The sequence below is a fragment of the Barbus barbus genome (genome assembly GCF_936440315.1).
Source record: "Barbus barbus genome assembly, chromosome: 29".
In the NCBI taxonomy this organism is placed as follows: Eukaryota; Metazoa; Chordata; class Actinopteri; order Cypriniformes; family Cyprinidae; genus Barbus; species Barbus barbus.
The window spans coordinates 20,731,661-20,752,512 of record NC_136757.1 but is presented as its reverse complement, the minus strand read 5'-3'; the positions used below and the strand labels follow the sequence as shown (position 1 = coordinate 20,752,512).

At 35.8% G+C, this 20,852-nt stretch overlaps 3 protein-coding genes across 4 annotated transcripts in view; 2 read left to right on the top strand and 1 right to left on the bottom strand.

Annotated features, from left to right (window-relative positions):
- Window positions 1-17,400, top strand: part of LOC306849233 (ALK and LTK ligand 1) — a 97,420-nt gene extending 80,020 nt beyond the window's left edge. For both annotated transcript variants that reach the window (XM_079384125.1, XM_079384122.1), the window contains exon 6: window positions 17,003-17,400. The gene's annotated coding sequence lies outside the window, so the exon portion shown is untranslated. The remainder of the gene's footprint in view (window positions 1-17,002) is intronic.
- On the bottom strand, window positions 71-9,587 carry LOC306849247 (oxygen-dependent coproporphyrinogen-III oxidase, mitochondrial-like). The gene is made up of 7 exons (XM_079384142.1): window positions 8,864-9,587; window positions 6,880-7,023; window positions 6,535-6,645; window positions 6,291-6,432; window positions 2,616-2,834; window positions 1,792-1,896; window positions 71-1,432 (listed from the first exon to the last, which is right to left on the bottom strand). Exons 1-7 carry the CDS (start codon window positions 9,402-9,404, stop codon window positions 1,348-1,350), a joined length of 1,347 nt encoding a protein of 448 aa, XP_079240268.1. The 5' UTR covers window positions 9,405-9,587; the 3' UTR covers window positions 71-1,347.
- LOC306849108 (coiled-coil domain-containing protein 181-like) lies at window positions 11,516-19,402 on the top strand (the record flags this gene model as incomplete). Its single annotated transcript, XM_079383956.1, has 5 exons — window positions 11,516-11,617; window positions 13,651-14,568; window positions 15,099-15,245; window positions 18,968-19,125; window positions 19,231-19,402. 5 exons carry the CDS (start codon window positions 11,516-11,518, stop codon window positions 19,400-19,402), a joined length of 1,497 nt encoding a protein of 498 aa, XP_079240082.1.
- Window positions 19,403-20,852: the final 1,450 nt, after the last annotated feature.

Here is a 20,852-nt window from a genome sequence, read left to right as displayed (position 1 = left end):
AACAAATCATATTACAATGATTAATGTTAGTAATGGCTGCTGAAAATTCAGCTTTGCTGTCACAGGAATGCTTGTCAAATATATCAAAGACTATAGAATACCCTTAAAAAGTCTTAGAGACTTTGAATATATGAAATTAAATTTGTTTTTCATTGTAAATTGTAATAATTCACATTACTGGTAGCATGAGACTTTTAAAAACAAAGTGTATGTATACATAATGTATGAAGTTTATCATAATTTGCCATGCTCCGTTTTTGTATGACAATTATTATTATGACCATATTATAAATATCTAATATATATATAAAACGTCTTACAGTATTCTCTTTTAAATTGAACAAATCCATACAGGTTGCAAACTACAGATTTAATGGACTTGCTTTAAATTTAAGTGTAATTTCAACACACCCATTAATGTTAAATGCAAACAAGCACACAGGTAGTTCTGTCATAACTTATTAACTTCGCTAGCAGATTCACATGCTAAAGTGACAAAGTTTGTTCTGTTGCCTTGGAGACAAGATGAATATTATTAATGATGCCTAATATAAACTTGAACACAAACCATGCAGATTTAATATCAGGAAAAGCTATTAATAACATCTCAGTACTGAATATTTTTTAGGTTTATGAACACCTATACTACTTTATTGACCAGATTTATCAGTACACCAGATTAACCCACATATAAACTTTATTTTTTTCGTAATACACAGAATATCAACATTATAATATCCTGAGAATACTCCTAATTCTGATTCCTATTTTAATGTCTGTAAAAAAACAAAACAAGGATAAAGATATGTTAGCACATGACAGGACACAAAACAACCTTGAAGTGAGGCACAAAAAAATTAACAGGGTAAGAAAAGCAGTAATGGCATGGTGCTTGCATCAGCACATGGTAAACATGACCCTTTAGACATACGTGATTAACACATCCATTCGAAAACAGCATACCAAAGCCATTACAGGTTTCGAATACACCAGTAGTCATGATTAAAGCAGTGCAAGCAGAAACAAAGCTGTAACTAAGTAACAGTCACAGGAGTAAACACTGCATCTCCAGTGGATCCATACAGCCGATGGCAGTGATAGAGAGTTCATTACAGCCAAGCCAGTAATCGTGCAGTGCTGCAGTCAGTCAGCAAATACAAGGAGTCAAATGATGACAATGTGTCCTGTCTGAGAAGCTGATTTTCTATTTTAGCGAATGTTGTACTTATTGAAGTTGCCGATATGTTTGGTATCACTGAGCTAATCCAGAGAAAAACCCATCCACCATTTTCACAATTCCCATCCAATAATCCCAATATTGATGACTAGTTAAACTGGTCTTCTCAATCAGATCCATTCTTTACGGTTCCGTAAGACCTCCAGCATCTTGGCTTCCTTAGTGCCTTTTGTGGGCTCATGCATGTACTCCCACCTGAAATGAAACATTTATGGCTAGTGAGTTAGTAATATTAAGCAACAGATTAATACAATAAAGACAGTTTAAAAAAGACTCTAAAGAAAGAAGTTTACTTAAAAACATTACTGTGAGTTTTTAAAAGGGTTATATCATGAGGAATCCCATTTTCCTTTATTGTTTGAGGTTATCATATGAGCTCATTTTTGGAAATGGTTGTGAAAATCTGTTTGGTGTGGAAAAACTTTTACTTGTGTTACAAGTGGAGTCTCAGGGAAAACATGTAAAAATTGTTTAAAAAAAATGTAACATTTAATATTAAAATTATATAAGTAAAAAAATGTCATAAAAGCTAAAATGGATACAAAGTCCTTTACCTAGCAGTTAGTGGTAGGGACATCAGGATGCTCTCGATGCGAGACCCAGGTGTGGCCAGGCCGAATTTCACCCCTCTGTCATACACTAAATTAAATTCCACATATCTAAAAGACACAGAGAGTTTGGTTAGCTGCTGAACACTTATATATTACAAACATATTATACGACAAACATCAACTACAAATGTAGTAATAAAATATAGAATAATGATGACTATTGAATATTATTAATATTGAGTTGTTTTAGAAATTTAACTAGACTTAAGACCATCTGAATTCACATAAGATAGTAGTTTTATTGTTTGTGCATATTTTAAAATATTTTTCCATATGTAGGTCTGTATGATGCTGGCAATATAATATTTTTTCAGCATTATACTATAAATCAATAAATATATATTTTTGGGCTGTCAAACGATTAATCGCGATTAATCACATTTAAAATAAAAGTTTTTGTTTGCATAATATATGTGTGTGTACTGCATATATTTATTATGTATATATGAATACACACACATACAGTATATATTTAGAAAATATTTACATGTCTATATTTATATTCATATAATTATATTATAAATAAATATATTGAATTTATAAAAATAACATTTTTCTGAAATATATACATGCATGTTTGTGTATTTATATATACATAATAAATATACACAGTACACACACGTATATTATGTAAACAAAAACTTTTATTTTGGATGCGATTAATCAGTTGACAGCACTAATATATTTATATACATATATATACATATATATATATATAAAAATAAATAAATCACTCTACATCAGTATGGACTCCCTCTTTAACCAACCTGCCTCTCCTGACTTGCTGCCAGTCCTTCTCCTCAGGGGTGAAGGAGTCGTTTAGATGTTTGTTTACAATAGGCAAGTAACAAGGCACCACAGTTTTAGCGCAGCTCTTCACAAAATTAAAGGCCTCCTCCTGATTGGGGGAATCCAAATCATCAAAAAAGATCCCACCGATGCCTCTCGTTTCCCCTCGGTGACGGATGTAGAAGTAATTGTCACACCTTGAGAGAAAAAGAAAATACTGGTGCTAATCTAATATTTAATGAGAAAATCTATTTAATCACAGATTTAATCAAATTAAATACAAAAAATATATAAAATAAAATACCAAAATTAAGTACTAGCAATCAATGATTTTAAAGACTTTGTCTTTTAACCCTTAAATGTATACCTCGGGTCTTTAGCGACCCGGGACGTCATTCACTACCCTCTCCCTTCCACATCATTCCACATCAACTTTCTTAGTATTCCTCAATCTATTCATTATACACAATATAACAAGACAAAACTAATAAAATTTAATGACAAAGGATGTCAGTTTTCCGATTAATTTTTTATAAAAAGTGTATAAGGTCGCTTGAGACCCGAGGTGTGTATTAGTGTGTAAATTTTTTCTGCACAAAAAATATTCAAATATCTGATGACTCAATGCATGCAATTCACCTTTATTCCTCGAGATGGCACTGTTTAATAGACAATAATGACGTGACTTTTCGCTCATAATCACCGCTGCTGCTGGCCAAATGGGTGCCCTAAGCAGGATTGTATTGTTGTGCCCCCTCTCTCAAATATTATGGAAGTAAAAAAAACTAAGAAAAAACACCTACTATAGGGTTCAAAATAGAACTTTAATAAAATATAAAAGTAAATAAATAAATAGTAATTAAATTGTATTATTTACAAATTACAATTGTAGCTCTGGACAGTTACCTGGCTATGATTTTATTAATACAGTTGTCTGATTGCTTTTATAGACTCAAGCATTCAGAAATCACGCAAAAGAAAATTAAGCAGTATTACTACGATAAAACCACAGTTCATTTTTGTAAGGGTTGTGATGTCCACATGTTTTTTGTTGAAGATATTATACAGGCTGTGTCATCTATACCAAAAGGTGGCCAAAAATTAAAGATTAAGGGGACATTTGAATTAAATGTTTGGTCAATAGCCTATTAAACAAGGCTTTGATCGTCCTGTAAGTGTAACAACAGCAATTACCAGGTCTTTGGCTCCCTTTGCAGGCATTTGTAATAACATGTAATGTACATAAATTTATTTTGTATTATATTATGTATTTTAACAGTGTTATTCAATGAAACCATAATTATTAATTAATCATTATTGCCTTATTGTTTTATATAATGCATTTTAAGTCATTTTAAAGGCTGTTGTTGGCTTAGGTCTTTTTATAACCACAAAAATATTATCTACTTCTTTGTAAATTATTATTTGAAGTAACAAAACCATGGTTAATTTGCGGTTACCATGGCTACAAGAATCATGATTTTTGGTTTTTATCAGTGTTAAAACAATGGTTAATTTTCGTAAGGGAACATGGAAACTCAGAGAGAATATTAGATGCGTTGGTGGTGGTGAAATTAGCTATTACGTCAACAGCCAAAAAAGTTTCACAGGCTTATGAATGTAGCCTACCTGAAAGTGATGCACGGGCTTCGTTTTCATCTCTTTTTTTTTTTTTTTTTCTCGGTACTGGATTGCTGTTGTCTTTTCACGGGCATAGACAAGTTGTCCATCAATTATGATCATTTGCATTCAGCCGCAAACATGATGTGCGAGCGGTCGTGAATGAATGGCGTTTCTTTTTTTTTTGTTGAGCAACTGGGATGGTGCCCCCCTGGGAGTCGGTGCCCTACGCAAACTGCGTACTCTGCATATAGGGAGCGGTGGTACTGACCGCAGGAATAAAAAATTATTAAAATAAGCAAAAATTGAACTGGTTTGAATGGCTGTACTGCAGAGGAATGCCATAAAATCCAAATGTAACTGTCATTTGATGGTGGATGTGGTGAATAATCTGCCAGCGATCAAACTATTGATTTTGAAGTCACTGAAAATGGTAGTTTTGCGAATATGTTTGAGATCGCGAATATGAGTCAGATGCTGAATGTACTGTGGAAGTGCCCTATGACGATGACGGCGATGGTACAATCATCTGCTCAAATTGAACCCTACCATCCCACAGCTCCACATCTATTGTCAAATTCGCTGATGATACTGTGGTTCTGGGCCTCATCTCCAACAACGATGAGACCGCATACTTGGACGAGGTAGAGAGACTCACATCATGGTGCCAGGACAACTGTCTCTCTCTGAATGTGAGCAAAACTAAAGAGCTGATCATGGACTTCAGGAAGAGACAGCAGCAGCCCTACACACCTCTTATGATCAGTGGGGCCCCTGTGGAGAGGGTGAGTAGCTTCAAGTACCTCGGTGTAAACATCTCCGAGAACCTGACTTGGACTACACACATCCAAACTCAGGTAAAGAAAGCCAGGCAAAGACTGTACCATCTGCGACAGCTGAGGAAATTCAGGGTCTCACCAGCAATCCTGAAAACTTTCTATTCAGGGACCATAGAAAGTGTATTGACTCAGTGCATCTCAGTGTGGTATGGAAACAGCTCCAATCAGGACTGCAAAGCACTACAGAGAGTTGTGCGCTTAGCTGAGCGCATCTCAGGGTCTGCTCTCCCCTCTCTGCAGGACATCTACCTCAAACGCTGCAAAAATAGAGCTGTCAAAATAATCAAGGACTCAAATCACCCTGGTAACCGACTATTCACTTTGCTTCCATCTGGTAAGCGCTTCCGTAGCCTGATGGCAAAAATTGAGAGACTTAGGAGGAGCTTCTTCCCCCAGGCCATCAGGCGCCTAAACTCTAACTCTGTGTCATAACATCACTTGACTCCATGTAAATATCACCATATCAATAAGCTATTCATAATTTTTCTCTACCTCATATTGCTGCTATTATATACCCTGTACAACTTTTTTGCACATTATTTTGCACATTCCTCTTAGTACTATTTAAGTCAACAACATACTGACCTGCACATTTATATTTATATTTTTTTATCTATCTTTTTATTTTATTCTTTTTATTTTATTTTTTTCTACTTTTCTTCTCTTAATATTTGTATACTTTATAATTGCACTGTCCTTGGAGCGGACCTGACCTACATTTCACTGCTGGTTATACTCTGTATAATTGTGTATGTGACGAATAAAACTCTTGAATCTCTTGAATCTACCAAGATTCAAATGGTAATGAAATATGCTTTATTTTATTCTTCTGTAATTGTTCTTAAAATATCAAGAGAGTTTTTTGCTATTGCAGCAGTTAGAGATCCATCCGTGCTGGATATATATGTCCGGGTCGCTAAAGACCCCAATATGTAATAGTGATTGGCGAAACATTCACGCATTTAAGGGTCAAATGAGCATCTGTCTCATTCATGATAAACTGAAAAGTGTGTTAAAAAGTGTTAACTCACAAAAAACAAAACAAAACAATAGCTGCTGAAAATAATGGGAAACCTTATCAATGCTGAACAGTTAAAATCCACCCAGAAGATAAACGCTCATCCACAACACACATCCTCACACCCATAACAGCTGTAACACACCCCATTTACACAACCGTAATGAGATTCCTACCACTTTTTGAAGTCTGGGTAATACTTAGGATGGTGCTTGTCACATGCTTCCTTCAGAGTCTTGTGGAAATGGGTGGCATCTTCCAAATCAATATAAATAGGAGTGAGATCCGTTCCTCCACCAAACCACCACTGCTTTGTGCCTGTGACAAGGAGTGAGATAGATAGAGAACGTGATGGGTGGTGGTCACAGATAACAACATCTCTCTTCTCACGGCCTCGAAAGACTTGGCAAGAACACTCACCGTCTGCTTCCTCAATCTCAAAGTATCTGTAGTTAAAGTGCACTGTGGGAATGTGGGGGTTTTTTGGGTGTATGACTGAACTCACGCCCATAGCACAGAACGGCAGCTTCCCTGGAACACAGAGAAAGTGTTAAACTGTAAAAACAATAAATTAAGCATCAAGTCACGTTCTCTCAATCACCCTCAATTCCATAAGACATGACAAATCGTCACAGTAAACGCCTTAAGACCACTGACGGTTCAAACTAATTCCGAAATTAAAAGCTAGAAGTAGAACTAAAGATATACGGAACTGGTTTCAGTCACACTCTGCATTCACCTCGAAATAGGAAGTCAGTCTCTCACCATCTTTCCCTTTCAGAACTTTTCCACGGCTGCGCATTTGCTTGGCGGCTTCTTCAGTGAGGTTCCCAAACACTACAGACACGTTCACACCCGCTTTCTCAAAAACCTTCCCATCTTGCATCACACAGCTGATGCCACCACCACCTTTATTAGACACAAGAGAAACATACAAATGGCTTTGTTACAATGTAACACCAGCACAAATCTTCTAGCTAATATTTAATGTATGAATGTTTTGGTTTTATAGCTTAAAGCAAAATCTAAATCTTTCCAACGTCTTGTTGGGAATCACTGATCAATGGAACAATTAACTTTATATAGCAGATTGTTATATTATGTAAGGAATAATTGACGACGGACCGTTGAATTATTAGAAAAATAATGCACACCCGAGGTGTAACGGCCACTCCGCTTCGCGTCGTGGCCGCATCACCACCTCGGGTGTGCATTATTTTTCTAATAATTCAACGGTCCGGAGTCAATTATTCCACTTATACTACGGTTGCCACACCTCAAGACATCGATCAGATTATATATTTCAAGGGATTCGTCCGGTTTTTCTACTTAAATCGCTATTGTGAGTAGGATTATTTCTTCCGCATCTCATCCAACGACTCTTTTGCTAGTTCCAAAACGTCATTTTAAAGCTGGCAATGGAGGCTTGAGCCGTTGATAGCAGACTAATGCAGTTAATAATGAAGTTATTAGAAAGAGAGCGAGAGAGACAGAGACACAGAGAAAGAGAAACAGAGAGAGAGAGAGAGAGAGAGAGAGAGAGAGAGAGCTTGTATGAATTAGGCTACCTCTGTGTGTCCCTCAACAGTGTTCTGAAGCACCGTCTCTAAACTGTAAGTCTGCTTTAAAATGCAGCGCTGTTATTACCTCGCTAGTGAGAAATGTCATGTGTAGCCTTTAAGTTGCTACACTAGGCTAACTGAAAAAATCGTCAGGGCAGCGCTGACAACGATGCGAAGTGATATGGAACTGTAATGCGGTCAAGAAAGCTGCCTGGAACTACGTTCGCCGTGCGTTTCCCTGAAAATAATTGCACACCTCAGAACGTTCGTCAGCCAATCAGATTCAAGCATTCAACGGCCCCGTAGTATAAATAATCATAAAGCACACATCTTTGTCACATTGACAGCTTAATAATAATTAGAATGCAACAATAAAAACCTAAGATGCATCAATTAAGTCAATTATCTCAAAATAAAATGTTTTGAAATAAGCCTGACACTTTAACAATTACATTATGGTTTTAAAAGGAACATTTGGAAAGGTTTTTTTTATAAGCTATGGAAGTCCATTTCTGATTTTGATGTTGGATGTCAAAATGACCTTATAAAATTCATAGAGAGATGGTAGAGCATCGTATAGGTGCATAGTATGCCATCTGGGAACTTATACGGCATAATTAAGGTATTAAAAAGTAGAAATGATGACAAACTGTTAAAATTAAGACAAACAGTTATGACATAAAAATGAGACATAAGATAAAAAGTAGAAATTACAACAAAAAAATCACGACAAAGAGTCAAAATAATTAGAGTGATAATTGTGACAGAAAAAGTTGAAATTATGAGATAATTGTGTGACAAAGTCAAATGATAAAAAAAGTCGAAATTATTATATATAAAGTCAAAGTTATGTTATAAAAACGTATACCTTCACCAAAATGTCTACTCGTCTACTTATTGTTTACCAAAATGTGATTTTTTTTTTTTTTTCACTTATGTGGTGGAAATGGGCCCCCATATACCTGTAACAGACCCAAACATAAATTAGGACTTTGGACCATCATGTTTGCTCTACTTTATCTAAGCCTTGTGTTCCACTAGTTATGTTATGGTAAACATATTTTATGTTTTATTCATAGCATCACTGAAAATGTTTTTAAATGAAACACACATAGAGAATATCATTATAAATCAATAAAAAAGTTAAACGTTATATTAGTGAAGTATGGCAGCAGAAATGAGCTAACCTTCCTTCCTACTCCATCTGTCCACCCTGAACGAGCCTCCATCCACCTCCTCAAGGGCTCTACAGAATGCAGCCTGTGTCTCCATGATGAGCATCTCCATTCTCGTAGACATCGCGTCTTTCCTCTGCTCTAAGACCTTGATGTCAGTGACTGGTAGAGACATGAACGACTTGGATCTCTCCCGTATATTCCCCTCTTCTTCTTCAATCATGGATATCTTCGTTGCCATCTCGGCCCGCTGAAAGTGACTTACACCTGCCGTCAGGACCCCGGTGACAGCTGCTGCCCCAGCAGCCAGAAATACACCTTTACCGTACCGTCCGAGTGAGATCCTCCCCGGCGACGCTTGAGATATCTGTCTCGTTCCTGCTCTTATGAATGACCATTTTCCTCCCGGAAGAAAGGCACATTTACGGAGGGTAGAGTAACGGGCTACGAAAGAGTGGACATCAGCCGTACCATGCGCAGAGCGGGACACTTGGCACAGTCTTGCTATTGATCTCGCTGAGCTGTTTATTGTGCACAAAGCTATAGAAGTCATTTTATCTACTGAGCGACAACAACTGTATCGGTCCACGAGCTGCCAGTTGATAAGAGGATCATAAGAAGATCCGTACGTCACTTAACTTATAAATGGGTGTAAATTAACTATATACAGTTTTGCACGTAGCTTCTCCAAAAGTTCTGCTCGCGGAGGCGTGTCGTGACTTTTATATGCGAGTCGAGGTGTATTATGGGAAATCGAGTTTTTCTCCTATGAACTGTGTTTTATTTAATCTAGTAGGGACTACATTTACCATAAACGTGAAAATGCGAGCTATTCGTGATACTTCCGAGATAATAAAAATAAGAAATATTTTAATAATGTAGTACCAGGATCTTAAGGTTATTTTTCACGCTCTGTCCTGTTATAAATAGCTTTTAAATATTATTAATATTATTATAATATTAATGCACAAAAATTGTTGTCCTTGTGCTAGTGTTGTTGACAAGATTCTTTACAAGAACGTGAAATCCAGGAAAGTGTCGGGGTCAGCAAAACTTTATTGGTATGGCTGTTAAAAATTCTAATATTGCCAAAGCATAAGTACAATTAATAGACGTAGAAAATTATTTCTTTGCTTACGTCACCTTATTTAAGGACATGCACTTTCATTGTTTATTCATAACGATTTTGCCAAACAAACCAAAGTATCCTTTGTTGTATCTTATTGTTTTTTCCACTAACTGTATCACAGATAAAATCTGGCTGGATCTCCCTTCTACATTTACAAATAGTCTGCGCATGCGCGCGCTGCCAAGACAGCGTCTCTATGGCAACATCATTTACATGCTACTTTGAAGCTGAGGCCAGCAGAGGATTAGAGCGACCTACTCTCTAATGCACAGGTGCGCGTAGAGACAAGGTCTCTAGAATAAATAGGCCGGCTAATGAATTACCATTCACTATTTTTGCACTTAATGCGAGGCAACACCATACTAAAGTTTTGAAGGTAAGCTGCATAACAGTTACATATTCAGGCGCGGGAAAGTAATAAAGCTGAATTGTAAAAGCAGACGATAGGTTAACTATATCATGCAATGACAAGACCACCAGGTTTTGTGTTGTAATATTAGCCTTAATGCTCGTTAAAATGTTATTTTGTCACAGAAATTTCACATTATAATTATTAAGGCATTGCAGTGCATTTAGTGGAATGGCCATATGTGGCATTTACAACATGTATATAAATATAAAGTCCCTCTTTAAATATATAAACTGCGTCTGCAAAGTCTGATTAAAAAATGAATAAAAAAAGAATGAAAAACAATTTAGAATTACAAATGAGATTTTTTTATTGGACAGCAATGTATAATATTGTCTCTGTAGACCAGTGTTATTTTAGTATCACTGAGATACTATTAGTTTTAGTAATGCTTTATTTAAATTAATTTGTTTTTAATTATATTTTGCGTTTTCATTTTAGTAATTTAGTTTTGTGTTTTTGTCATTTTTATGATTATTTTATTTTTAAGTTTTTATTTAGTTTTAGTTCTTTTTAATGGGCTACATGAAGTTAAATCAAGTTATTATATCTGAATTAACACATTTTTTAAAGGTTTTAGTTTTAGTTAATTATAATAACCTTTGCTCATTATGGATCAGTTGCTGCTCATATAGATCAGTTTCCATGCTTTCAGAAACACTTCTGACATCAAATTTATGAGACTCCAAATGGTTTGAATCTAAAGCCCTAATGCATTTGCACATTATTTATTACATAACCCTAGCTACAACCAAGTGTGTTACATTTACATATATATTTATGCAATATGTCTTTCTATACGTCACCTATATAATTGTAATTACTTTTATGTAACTAAATTAAAGTGAGAATTAAGGGTGTTCAATAAATTGGTCTAAATAAAATCTTGCATTCATTAATAAATGGGTAAATCATTATTTCAAATATTATATTACATATTTGATGCATATTTATGATCATTATAAATATGTATTTTTTTATACATATAATAATTTACATCCAAAGACAGATCATTTAGCTTAAATTAAAATGGTTCTATCTTCGTTGTTTGGAAACAGAAGGGAGATGTATTTTTTTCTGTGCTCCATTTTTCATTTGCTGTGTCTTAGAAGAAAGTGATGAGAAAATGAGTGATTCTGCAGTCCAGAACACTCCGGATGAGTATGAGGATGACTTTGAGAAAGACCTGGACTGGCTAATCAGTGAGGAGAGCAAGAGTGAGGAACAGGTAGGTCAGTGGATGTGCAATGATGGCAGAAACAGGTTCATATCTCTGACACAGTCTTCTGGTGTGTGGTATTCCATTGCACAGACGCTGTACCTGTGTGTGTGAAATCGACCCCGCTGACACAGATCCATACACACTTTCACTCACCTAGAGAACTATGTCTCATGGCACTGCATTATTCAACACATACGCTCTATGTATCTGATTCAGCCTTTAGAAAACATGTTCTCCTTAAAGGGATAGTTCATCCAAAACTGAAAATTCGGTTGTCGTTTACACACACTCGTTTACACACTTTATTATGAGTGTCTTCTGCTGAACACAAAAGAAGATATTTTAAAGAATGTGGGTAACCAAAGAGTTTCTTTTCCCCATTGGTTTCCATAGTATTTTTTCCCGTAATATATTCAATGGGGACCAGCAATATATATGTGTGTGTGCATATATATATATATATATATATATATATATATATATACAGGGGCGTAGCCATCATTTCAGAAGTGAGGGGGACAGAAAAATGTAATATATATATGTATATATATATATATATATATGTATATATATATATATATATCACATTACAATATAACATTTCTGTAATATATATATATATATATATATATATATAACCTAACAGTCAAAAGTTTTTGAACAGTAAGATTTTTTTATGTTTTTTTTAAAGAAGCCTCTTCTGCTCACCAAGCCTGCATTGATTTGATCTAAAATACAGTTTTACTATGTACAACAACTGCTTTCTATTTGAATATATTGTAAAATGTAATTGATTGCTGTGATCAAAGCTGAATTTTCAGCATCATTACTCCTGTCTTGTGTCACATGATCCTTCAGAAATCATTCTGATATGCTGATTTGCTGCTCAAGAAAACTTTTTAAATTATTATTATTATTTAAAAACAGTTGAGTAATTTTTTTCAGGATTCTTTGATGAATAGAAAGATCCAAAGATCAGCATTTATCTGAAATAAAAAGCTTTTGTAACATTATCCACTATACCATTCAAAAGCTTAGAGACAGGATAATTATTATTTTATTTATTTTAGAAATGAAATGATAGAAATTAATACTTTTATTTAGCAAGGATGGTTTAAATTGATCAAAAGGGATGATAAAGACATTTATAATGTTACAGAACATTTCTATTTCAGATAAATTCTGTTCTTCTGAACTTTCTATTCATCAAAGAAACCTGACAAATTCTACTCAGCTGTTTTCAACATCATCATAATAATAAATGTTGTTTTTTTTTTGCAGCAAATCAGAATGATTTCTGAAGGATCGTGTGACTGGAGTAATGATGCTAAAAATTCAGTTTTGAAATCACCATAAATTACATTTTAAAATATATTCAAATAGAAAAGTTATTTTAAATAGCGAAAATATTTCAAAATTTTACTGTTTTGCTGTAGGCCTACTTTGGATCAAATAAATGCAGGCTTTCTGAGCAGAAGAGACTTCTTTAAAAAAACGTTAAAAATGTTAATGTTCAAAAACGTTTGACTGGTAGTGTATAGGCAACTTTAATTTTAATTCTTTAATTTTCTAGCTTTTAATTGGCTTAGAAATCAGATACACTGCTGGAGAATAACTAATAATAATGATTTGTTTATATACTACAAACATATACTGCCATGAGGTAGAATAGTTTCTATACTGTAATGAATGCTATGTCAATTAGCACTGCATTATTCATATACATTATTTATTACCTGGAGATGACTTAAAAAACACAAATAAACCATATATCGTCGCAATAGCAATTCCAAATTTGTCCGTTTTTTCTGTGAAAACAGCTGTTTTCATACAGCAATAGCTGGACATTTGTCCATATATCAGGAAACACGTCCCCCGCTTAATCTACGCCCCTGTATATAGATATATTAAAAGAGGGTTGGAACAATTTGAGATTGAGTAAATGATGACAGAATCTTCTTTTATCTTTAACTCCCATTATGCAATACTCCTTTTATTGTGGTTTTCTCAATCTGAACGCATTATTTTCTCCAACAAAGGATCCTGATGATGTTGACATTGAAGCTCAGATAGACAAAGAGCTTGAAGATGAAGATGAGCATAAAGAAGTTGTACACAAACACAAGGAAATGGCTGATGAAGAAGCAGATGAAAGGTGGCCAACGCCCATGGAGCCATTAGAGGGTGTGTTAGATCCTGACAGGGATGACCTTGTAACCTCTCCACATTTACAGAACGACGAAGACCTCGATGAAGAAAAGAAATATATTTTGGATAAGATTCAAGAGGCTAACAAACAACTCCAGGACCAGGATCCTCCAGACCACAGCCGGCGCAGACGGCTGCAGTTTAAAGACACTCTGGTTGACCTGGTGGTGCTTGCACAAGAGTTTGACGCTCAAGAGAGCAACGATGCCTCCTATGGGGACTTAGAGCAAGAGCAAGTGGTGTCCGGACAAATGCAGAGACTGAAGATCTCTACGAGAGAGGAGAGCGGGATTGGAGAGCCAGAGAATGAACATAATGAGGGAGCGAAGGAGGGACGGGTTTTGGTTGAAAAAGAAGGAAAGTTTGATCTGGTGAGTCTAAAGGAGGTGGAAAGTCAAGGATTGCTTCCTCCCTTGCCGGTTTCTCACAGCGACAATCAACGAGCATCTTCACGGCAAAGTGAGTCTGGTCTCCATCTCGGCAAGAGTCCTGTCTCCTCACCGAGGCAAAATTGTACCTCTTCTTTTCCCCCTGGCGCTGAGACTCTATATATCCCCAAACCTCCACCGAAACACCGAAATAGACCCAGTTCTGCCAGGCTGTCCCATCGGGGAGCATGGGTTCATGGCAACAAGCGCAGGGTCCAGTCTGCAAATGGAGCTCCTTCACATGCCACTTTCACTCTGTCACCACAGCAGAAAGAATTACTGGCCAAACTTCAGCAGCAGAGAGAGAGGCAAGCGAAAGAGGTGTGATGTGGTTTTAATGTCAGTTTACTTTTACATTACATTTACATTTAGTCATTTAGCAGACACTTTTATCCAAATCGACCTACAAATGTGGACAATGGAAGCAATCAAAATCAACAAAAGAGCAACAATATGCAAGTGTTATGACAAGTCTCGGTTAGCCTAACGCAGTACATATAGCAAGGTGTTAGAAAACAAGTAGATAGCATATAGAAAAAAGAAACCTAGTGTTTTTCTTTTAAAGAAACAAGTAGATAGAATATAAAAAAGAAAGCTAGTGTTAGTTTTTCAAGAAAGCAGTTAGAGAATAAATATGCAATTGATAGAGGGTCAAGTGTGTGTGTGTGTGTGTTTTTTATAAATAAAAAGAAGACAGATAGATAGATAAAATAGAATAAGAATAGAGAGTGCTAGAGTTAGAGGGTCAAATAAAGTTTAATATCAGTTTCTGTCGTAATGGATTATAAAAACTGATGAAATTTCCTGTTTTTGTTCTGTCTTCCTTTCTGCTTCTTCTGGTTCCTTTTCAGGATGAGCGGAAGAAAAAAGAGGAAGAGGAACAGAAGCGTCAGGAGAATGAGATAGCCTTCCGATCATGGCTAATGAGGAAGAGAGAACAGCTGCTGGAGGAGAGGAGAGTTCACAAAGCCCAGGAAATGGAAAGGATGAACTGCAGGGTATGTCCACCAGGGAGAGCCGTTTAACCAGTAATTGTGATGCCAGGCCCTCCTCCTGCATAAAACATGAAGGCCATGTGCTATGTATATATATATATATATATATATATATATATATGTGTGTGTGTAAATGTATGTATATATATATATATATATATATCTGTGTGTGTGTGTTTGTGTATAAATAAAAATAATTACCTTATACGTTGTACATTTTTCATAAATTACACTTTTATATTTTTATTATAATAGTTTTAGACTTCTATTATTTGATCAAAATAAGTTAAATACTAATATTGTGAAATTAGAATGACTGTTTTTTGTTTTAATATATTTTAAAATGTAATTTATTCCTGTGATGGCAAAACTGATGTTTCTTGTTATCATAATAATAATATTTCTTATTATCATCAGTGTTGAAAACATTGTGCCACTAAATAGTTTGTGGAAACCGTGACACATTTTCAGAATTCTTTCATTTGTAGAAAGTTCAAAAGTACAGCATTTATTTATTTATAATATATTATATATGGAATTTTTACCTCAGCATTTAAACAGGCTCGTATAACTCCACTTCTTAAAAAAAACACTCTTAACCCAACTCTTTTAGGGAACTATAGACCGGTTTCCCTTCTTCCTTTCATTGCAAAAACACTTGAACGAGTTGTGTTCAACCAAGTCTCTGTCTTTCTCACACAGAACAACCTCCTGTACAGTAACCAATCTGGCTTCAGAAGTGGACATTCGACTGAAACTGCCTTGCTTTCTGTTGTTGAAGCCCTAAGACTTGCAAGAGCGGCTTCCAAATCTTCATTACTTATCTTGCTGGATCTGTCTGCTGCTTTTGATATGGTCAACCATCAGATCCTCTTGTCAACCCTATTGAGAAAGGGCATCTCAGGAACCGCACTCCAGTGGTTTGAGTCTTACCTCTCAAATAGGTCCTTCAAAGTATCTTGGAGAGGTGAGGTATCCAAGTCGCAACATCTAGCTACCAGGGTGCCTCAGGGCTCAGTTCTTGGACCACTTCTCTTTTCTGTCTACATGGCATCACTACGTTCTGTCATTCAGAAACATGGCTTTTCATATCACTGCGATGCTGATGACACTCAACTCTACCTCTCATTCCATCCTGATGATCTGACGATAGCTGCTCGCATCTCAGCGTGTCTAACAGACATTTCTTGCTGGATGATGGACCATCACCTTCAACTCAACCTAGCTAAGACAGAACTGCTTGTAGTTTCAGCTAACCCATCGCTTCATCACAATCTCACCTTCCAGTTAGGCTCATCTACCATTAATCCTTCAAAAACAGCCAGAAACCTTGGAGTTGTGATTGATGATAAGCTGAATTTCTCAGACCACATTGCTAAAACTGCCCGGTCCTGCAGATTTGCATTATACAATATTAAGAAGATCAGGCCCTTTCTCTCGGAACATGCAACACAACTCCTTGTTCAGGCTCTTGTTCTGTCCAAACTTGACTATTGCAATGCTCTCTTGGCAGGTCTTCCAGCCAGTTCTATTAAACCTCTACAATTAATCCAAAATCCCGCTGCAAGAGTAATCTTTAATGAGCTGAAAAGAACGCACGTCACGCCTCTGTTCATCAATTTGCACTGGCTACCAATAGCTGCTTGCATTAAATTCAAGGCATTAATGTTTGCCTACAGAACCACCACTGGCTTTGCACCCCTTTACCTAAATTCATTACTTCAGACTTATGTGCCCTCTAGAAGCTTGCTTTCTTCAAGTGAACGACACATTATTGTGCCATCCCAAAGACTCACAAAAACACTTTCACAGACTTTTTCATTAACTGTTCCCATCTGGTGGAATGACCTGCACAACTCAATCTGAGCAGCCGAATACTTACCCATCTTCAAGAAATGGCTAAAAACTCATCTGTTCCATCTTTACTTGACCCTCTAACTCTAGCACTCTCTATTCTAATTTTATTTTATCTATGTCTTTTTATTTAAAAAAAAAAAAAAAGATATTTATCTGTACTGCGTTAGGCTAGCCAAGACTTGTAATAGCACTTGCACGTTGTTGCTCTTTTGTTGGTTTTGATTACTTCTTATGTCCTCATTTGTAAGTCGCTTTGGATAAATGCATCTGCTAAATGACTAAATAAATAAATATATATATATATATATATTTTTTTTTTAGCTTTTTTTATCTTTTTGATCTTTCATTCAAAAAATTCACAAAAATTTTAACCTTTCACTGAAGTAAAACTATTGAAAGTGGCGAGAAAATCTCATTATGAAATAAATACTTTTCTCCAGTGCATGCTGGCAACAATTATAATAGAGTAAAATATCTCTGAAGTATATTCCCATTCATATTTAATTTTTTTTAGCACACCAGGGTGACTAGGAGCATGAAATTGTCCGGCCATGACTTCCTGTTCCACAAGATTATAAATATGAGGAACACAAAGGCCAAATTCCCTTAATCACCCATTACAAGGGTAAAACCTAAGAATATAGTTCTGATGTGCAGAACAAGATTGTTGAGCTTCACAAAATAAAAAGTGGCTGTAAGAAAAGAGCTAAAGCACTGAAAATCCCCATTTCCACCATCCGGGGAATATGTAAAGATGTTACAAATCTAGATAACGTGTGTCTATATCGTCCTAATGCACAGTGAGGAGGAGAATTTGAGTGGCTAAAGACTGCAGCTGGAGAACTGCAGAGATTAGTTGAGTCTTGGGGTCAGAAAGCCAAAATCAACAGCCCCTACATCACCACGTGTTGTTCGGGAGGGTTTCAAGAAAAATTCTCCTGGCTCATCCAAAAACAATCTCCAGCATATTAAGTTATCAGACATGACTGGAACATCAAATAGCACTTGCTTATATGGTCACATATAACTAAAAAAATAGATTTTTGGCAGCAAACCCACCAGATGTGTTAGTACAAACAGGGATAAGAAAGTACCCCATGCCCACTGTTAAATAAACTGCTGGATCTATACTGTTGTGGGCCTGTTTTTCTGCCGGAGGTCCTGCACATCTTGTTCAGATACATGGCATCATGAAATACCAACAGATAAAAAAATCTAAACCTCTCTGCCTCTGTCGGAAATCTTATAATGGGCTGTGGTTGGATCTTCTATCAGGACAATAATCCAAAACAAACATCAAAATCAACACAAAAATGTGTCACTGAGCACTAAATTAAACTTCTGTCATGGCTGTCTCAGTTCCCTGACCTGAACCCTGAGTGAGGTGAACTGAAGAGAAGAAGCACCAACATTGAGCTGTGATTCTGAAGTATCTGGAGAGCTTATGTATGAAGGAATGGTCTCTGATCTCATATCAGGTGTTCTCCAAACTCATCAGGTATTATAGGAGAAAACTCAGAGCTGTTATATTGGGAAAAGGACGTTGCAATAATTGGGTGCTAATAATTGTGGCCAACATGAACTATAGAAAGCATTTATTTAAGATTTTCCCCCCACTTTCAATTGCTTTACTTCAACGATAGGTTCAAATTTTGTGAATTTTTTATAAACAATGGAGATTTATTTTTACAGCCGCCTTTGTTCATATTTACCAAGGGTGCCAATATTAGTGGAGGGCACTGTATACGTATACATATATATATATATATATATATATATATATATATATTTACATACAATTTAATATCATTGACTTTTGACTTCATGGCATTAAACAGACTATTAAACTGCTTTTGTCGTTTTGCCAGAGGGACTGTGGTGACCCAGAGGAGGCCTTTAAAAACTGGCTCCAGAAAAAACAGGAACAGCAGTTCAAAGACAAGCAGATAGAGGAGATGAAGAGACTGGAAAAAGAGAGTGGCTTTTGCCTGCATAGCCGAGAGGAGAGTGAGAGGGCCTTCAGACAGTGAGTTTAGCACCATATATTGTTCTTCTAAAATCAGGAAACAGAGGGAGAATTGTAATTAAATCCAATGTGAAAGCATTTCCCTCTTGCTCTGTTGTACAATAGGTGGCTGAAACGAAAGTGTACAGAGAAAAGAGCAGAACAGCAGGCAGCTCGAGAGCGCTCACGCAGACTCATGCTGGAAGAGCGCAGAGCAAGACGCATGCATGACCTCCACTGCACTGTCAATGACATCAAACCCTTCCGATTCAGTGACCCCTATGGATACCGCTACTGATCACCTCATAATATGAGGTGAACTGAAGAGAAGAAGCACCAACATTGAGCTGTGATTCTGAAGTATCTGGAGAGATACTTCAGAATCACAACATGACCATTGTTACCACCAGAATCTGAACTGAAGGTCCTCCAGTTCAGCAATCACTCTGGTTACTGCTTCAAGAGACACCTATTCATCTGTATCTATGGTTACTGTTCTATTGAACGTCTCAAAGTTCTGTTGTCCCATCTCCATGATACAGTGGATGAAAGAACGTGGTTAGGAACACAAACGGAGCTCTCTTTTATAAATTTTCCATTCATCCTTTTTTAATATACAGAGATCAAACAGGTGCTCGAGTGGATATCCCTGTTACAACAGCTTTAGGCACTTAAAATAATTACTACTCCAAGATGATTTAATGGAGTTTTGCGTAACTGCTGAATCACCAGATATTCTCATTTTTTGTTTAGCTGGCTGTCCTGTAGATTTGTCACATGTCCGCTTTGGGCATTAGTGTGCTACACAGCTACTGCAGTCTGCAGGAACAATATTAATGCAGCAGTTCAGGCCCATAGCTACAGATCAATGATCTGTATATAGGCAGTTGACTTAAAATGCTTTGGAAAATGTTGATACTTTATCTAAAACTATTTTAAACAGCATTTCTTTAATCAATATTTTTTACATGCATCTTTTATGGCCTCATATTAACTGAGAAACTATATGGGATATATTTACTTTTAAAATATATTTAATAATTACAGATTCATTAAAAAATCTAGGAAAATTGTGTTTAAAATAATGAAAACGTTAAAAAAAACGGATATACACGTTGCCTTATTCATTCAAACTAATTAAAACTGAATGTTGATGAAAAGTTCATAGGCAGGCATTATAAAGAGTTGGTCCTTGTGTAATGTGCATCATTCTGTGTTTGTGAAGTCTTTTTTATATATTGTACTTAAGGTAAATGTTTCATATATTTGCAGAAATCAAGACATCTAAAAATAAAAATAGTTTTGAACATTATCATTAATCCCACAACAATCCTAAAACCCTCCTCAAAATAGAAGAATAAATAAAAAATAAATAAAACAAAAAAGCCTTGAAACATCATTGTATGCACACTACCGATCAAAAGTTTGGAATATTTGAGACTTTACATTTTGTTTTCTGAAAAATCAGTAATATTGTGAAATATTTGTTTCTTACAGTTTACAAGAATGCAATTTATTTCTGTGATAGCAAAGGTGATTTTTAGCAGCCATTACCGAAGTCTAGAGTCACATGATCCTTCCGTTTTTTGTTTTTAATATTTGATCAAATAAATGCATCCCTTAGCTTAAGAGACTTCTTTCAAAAACATTGTAATTACTCCAAACTTGTGACATGCAGGCTTTATATCATTCAACATATTGAGACAATATATGTTCAACATATGAGACACACCAGTATTTGTTTACTG

Excerpts from the sequence above, each read along its gene's own strand:
- LOC306849247 (XM_079384142.1), bottom strand. The coding sequence starts at position 9,404 with ATGACTTCTATAGCTTTGTGCACAATAAACAGCTCAGCGAGATCAATA. Across the intron at positions 7,024-8,863 it reads CAGATGGAGTAGGAAGGAAG|GTGGTGGTGGCATCAGCTGT; the intron begins GTTAGCTCATTT and ends TGTCTAATAAAG. Across the intron at positions 6,646-6,879 it reads AGTTCTGAAAGGGAAAGATG|GGAAGCTGCCGTTCTGTGCT; the intron begins GTGAGAGACTGA and ends TCTGTGTTCCAG.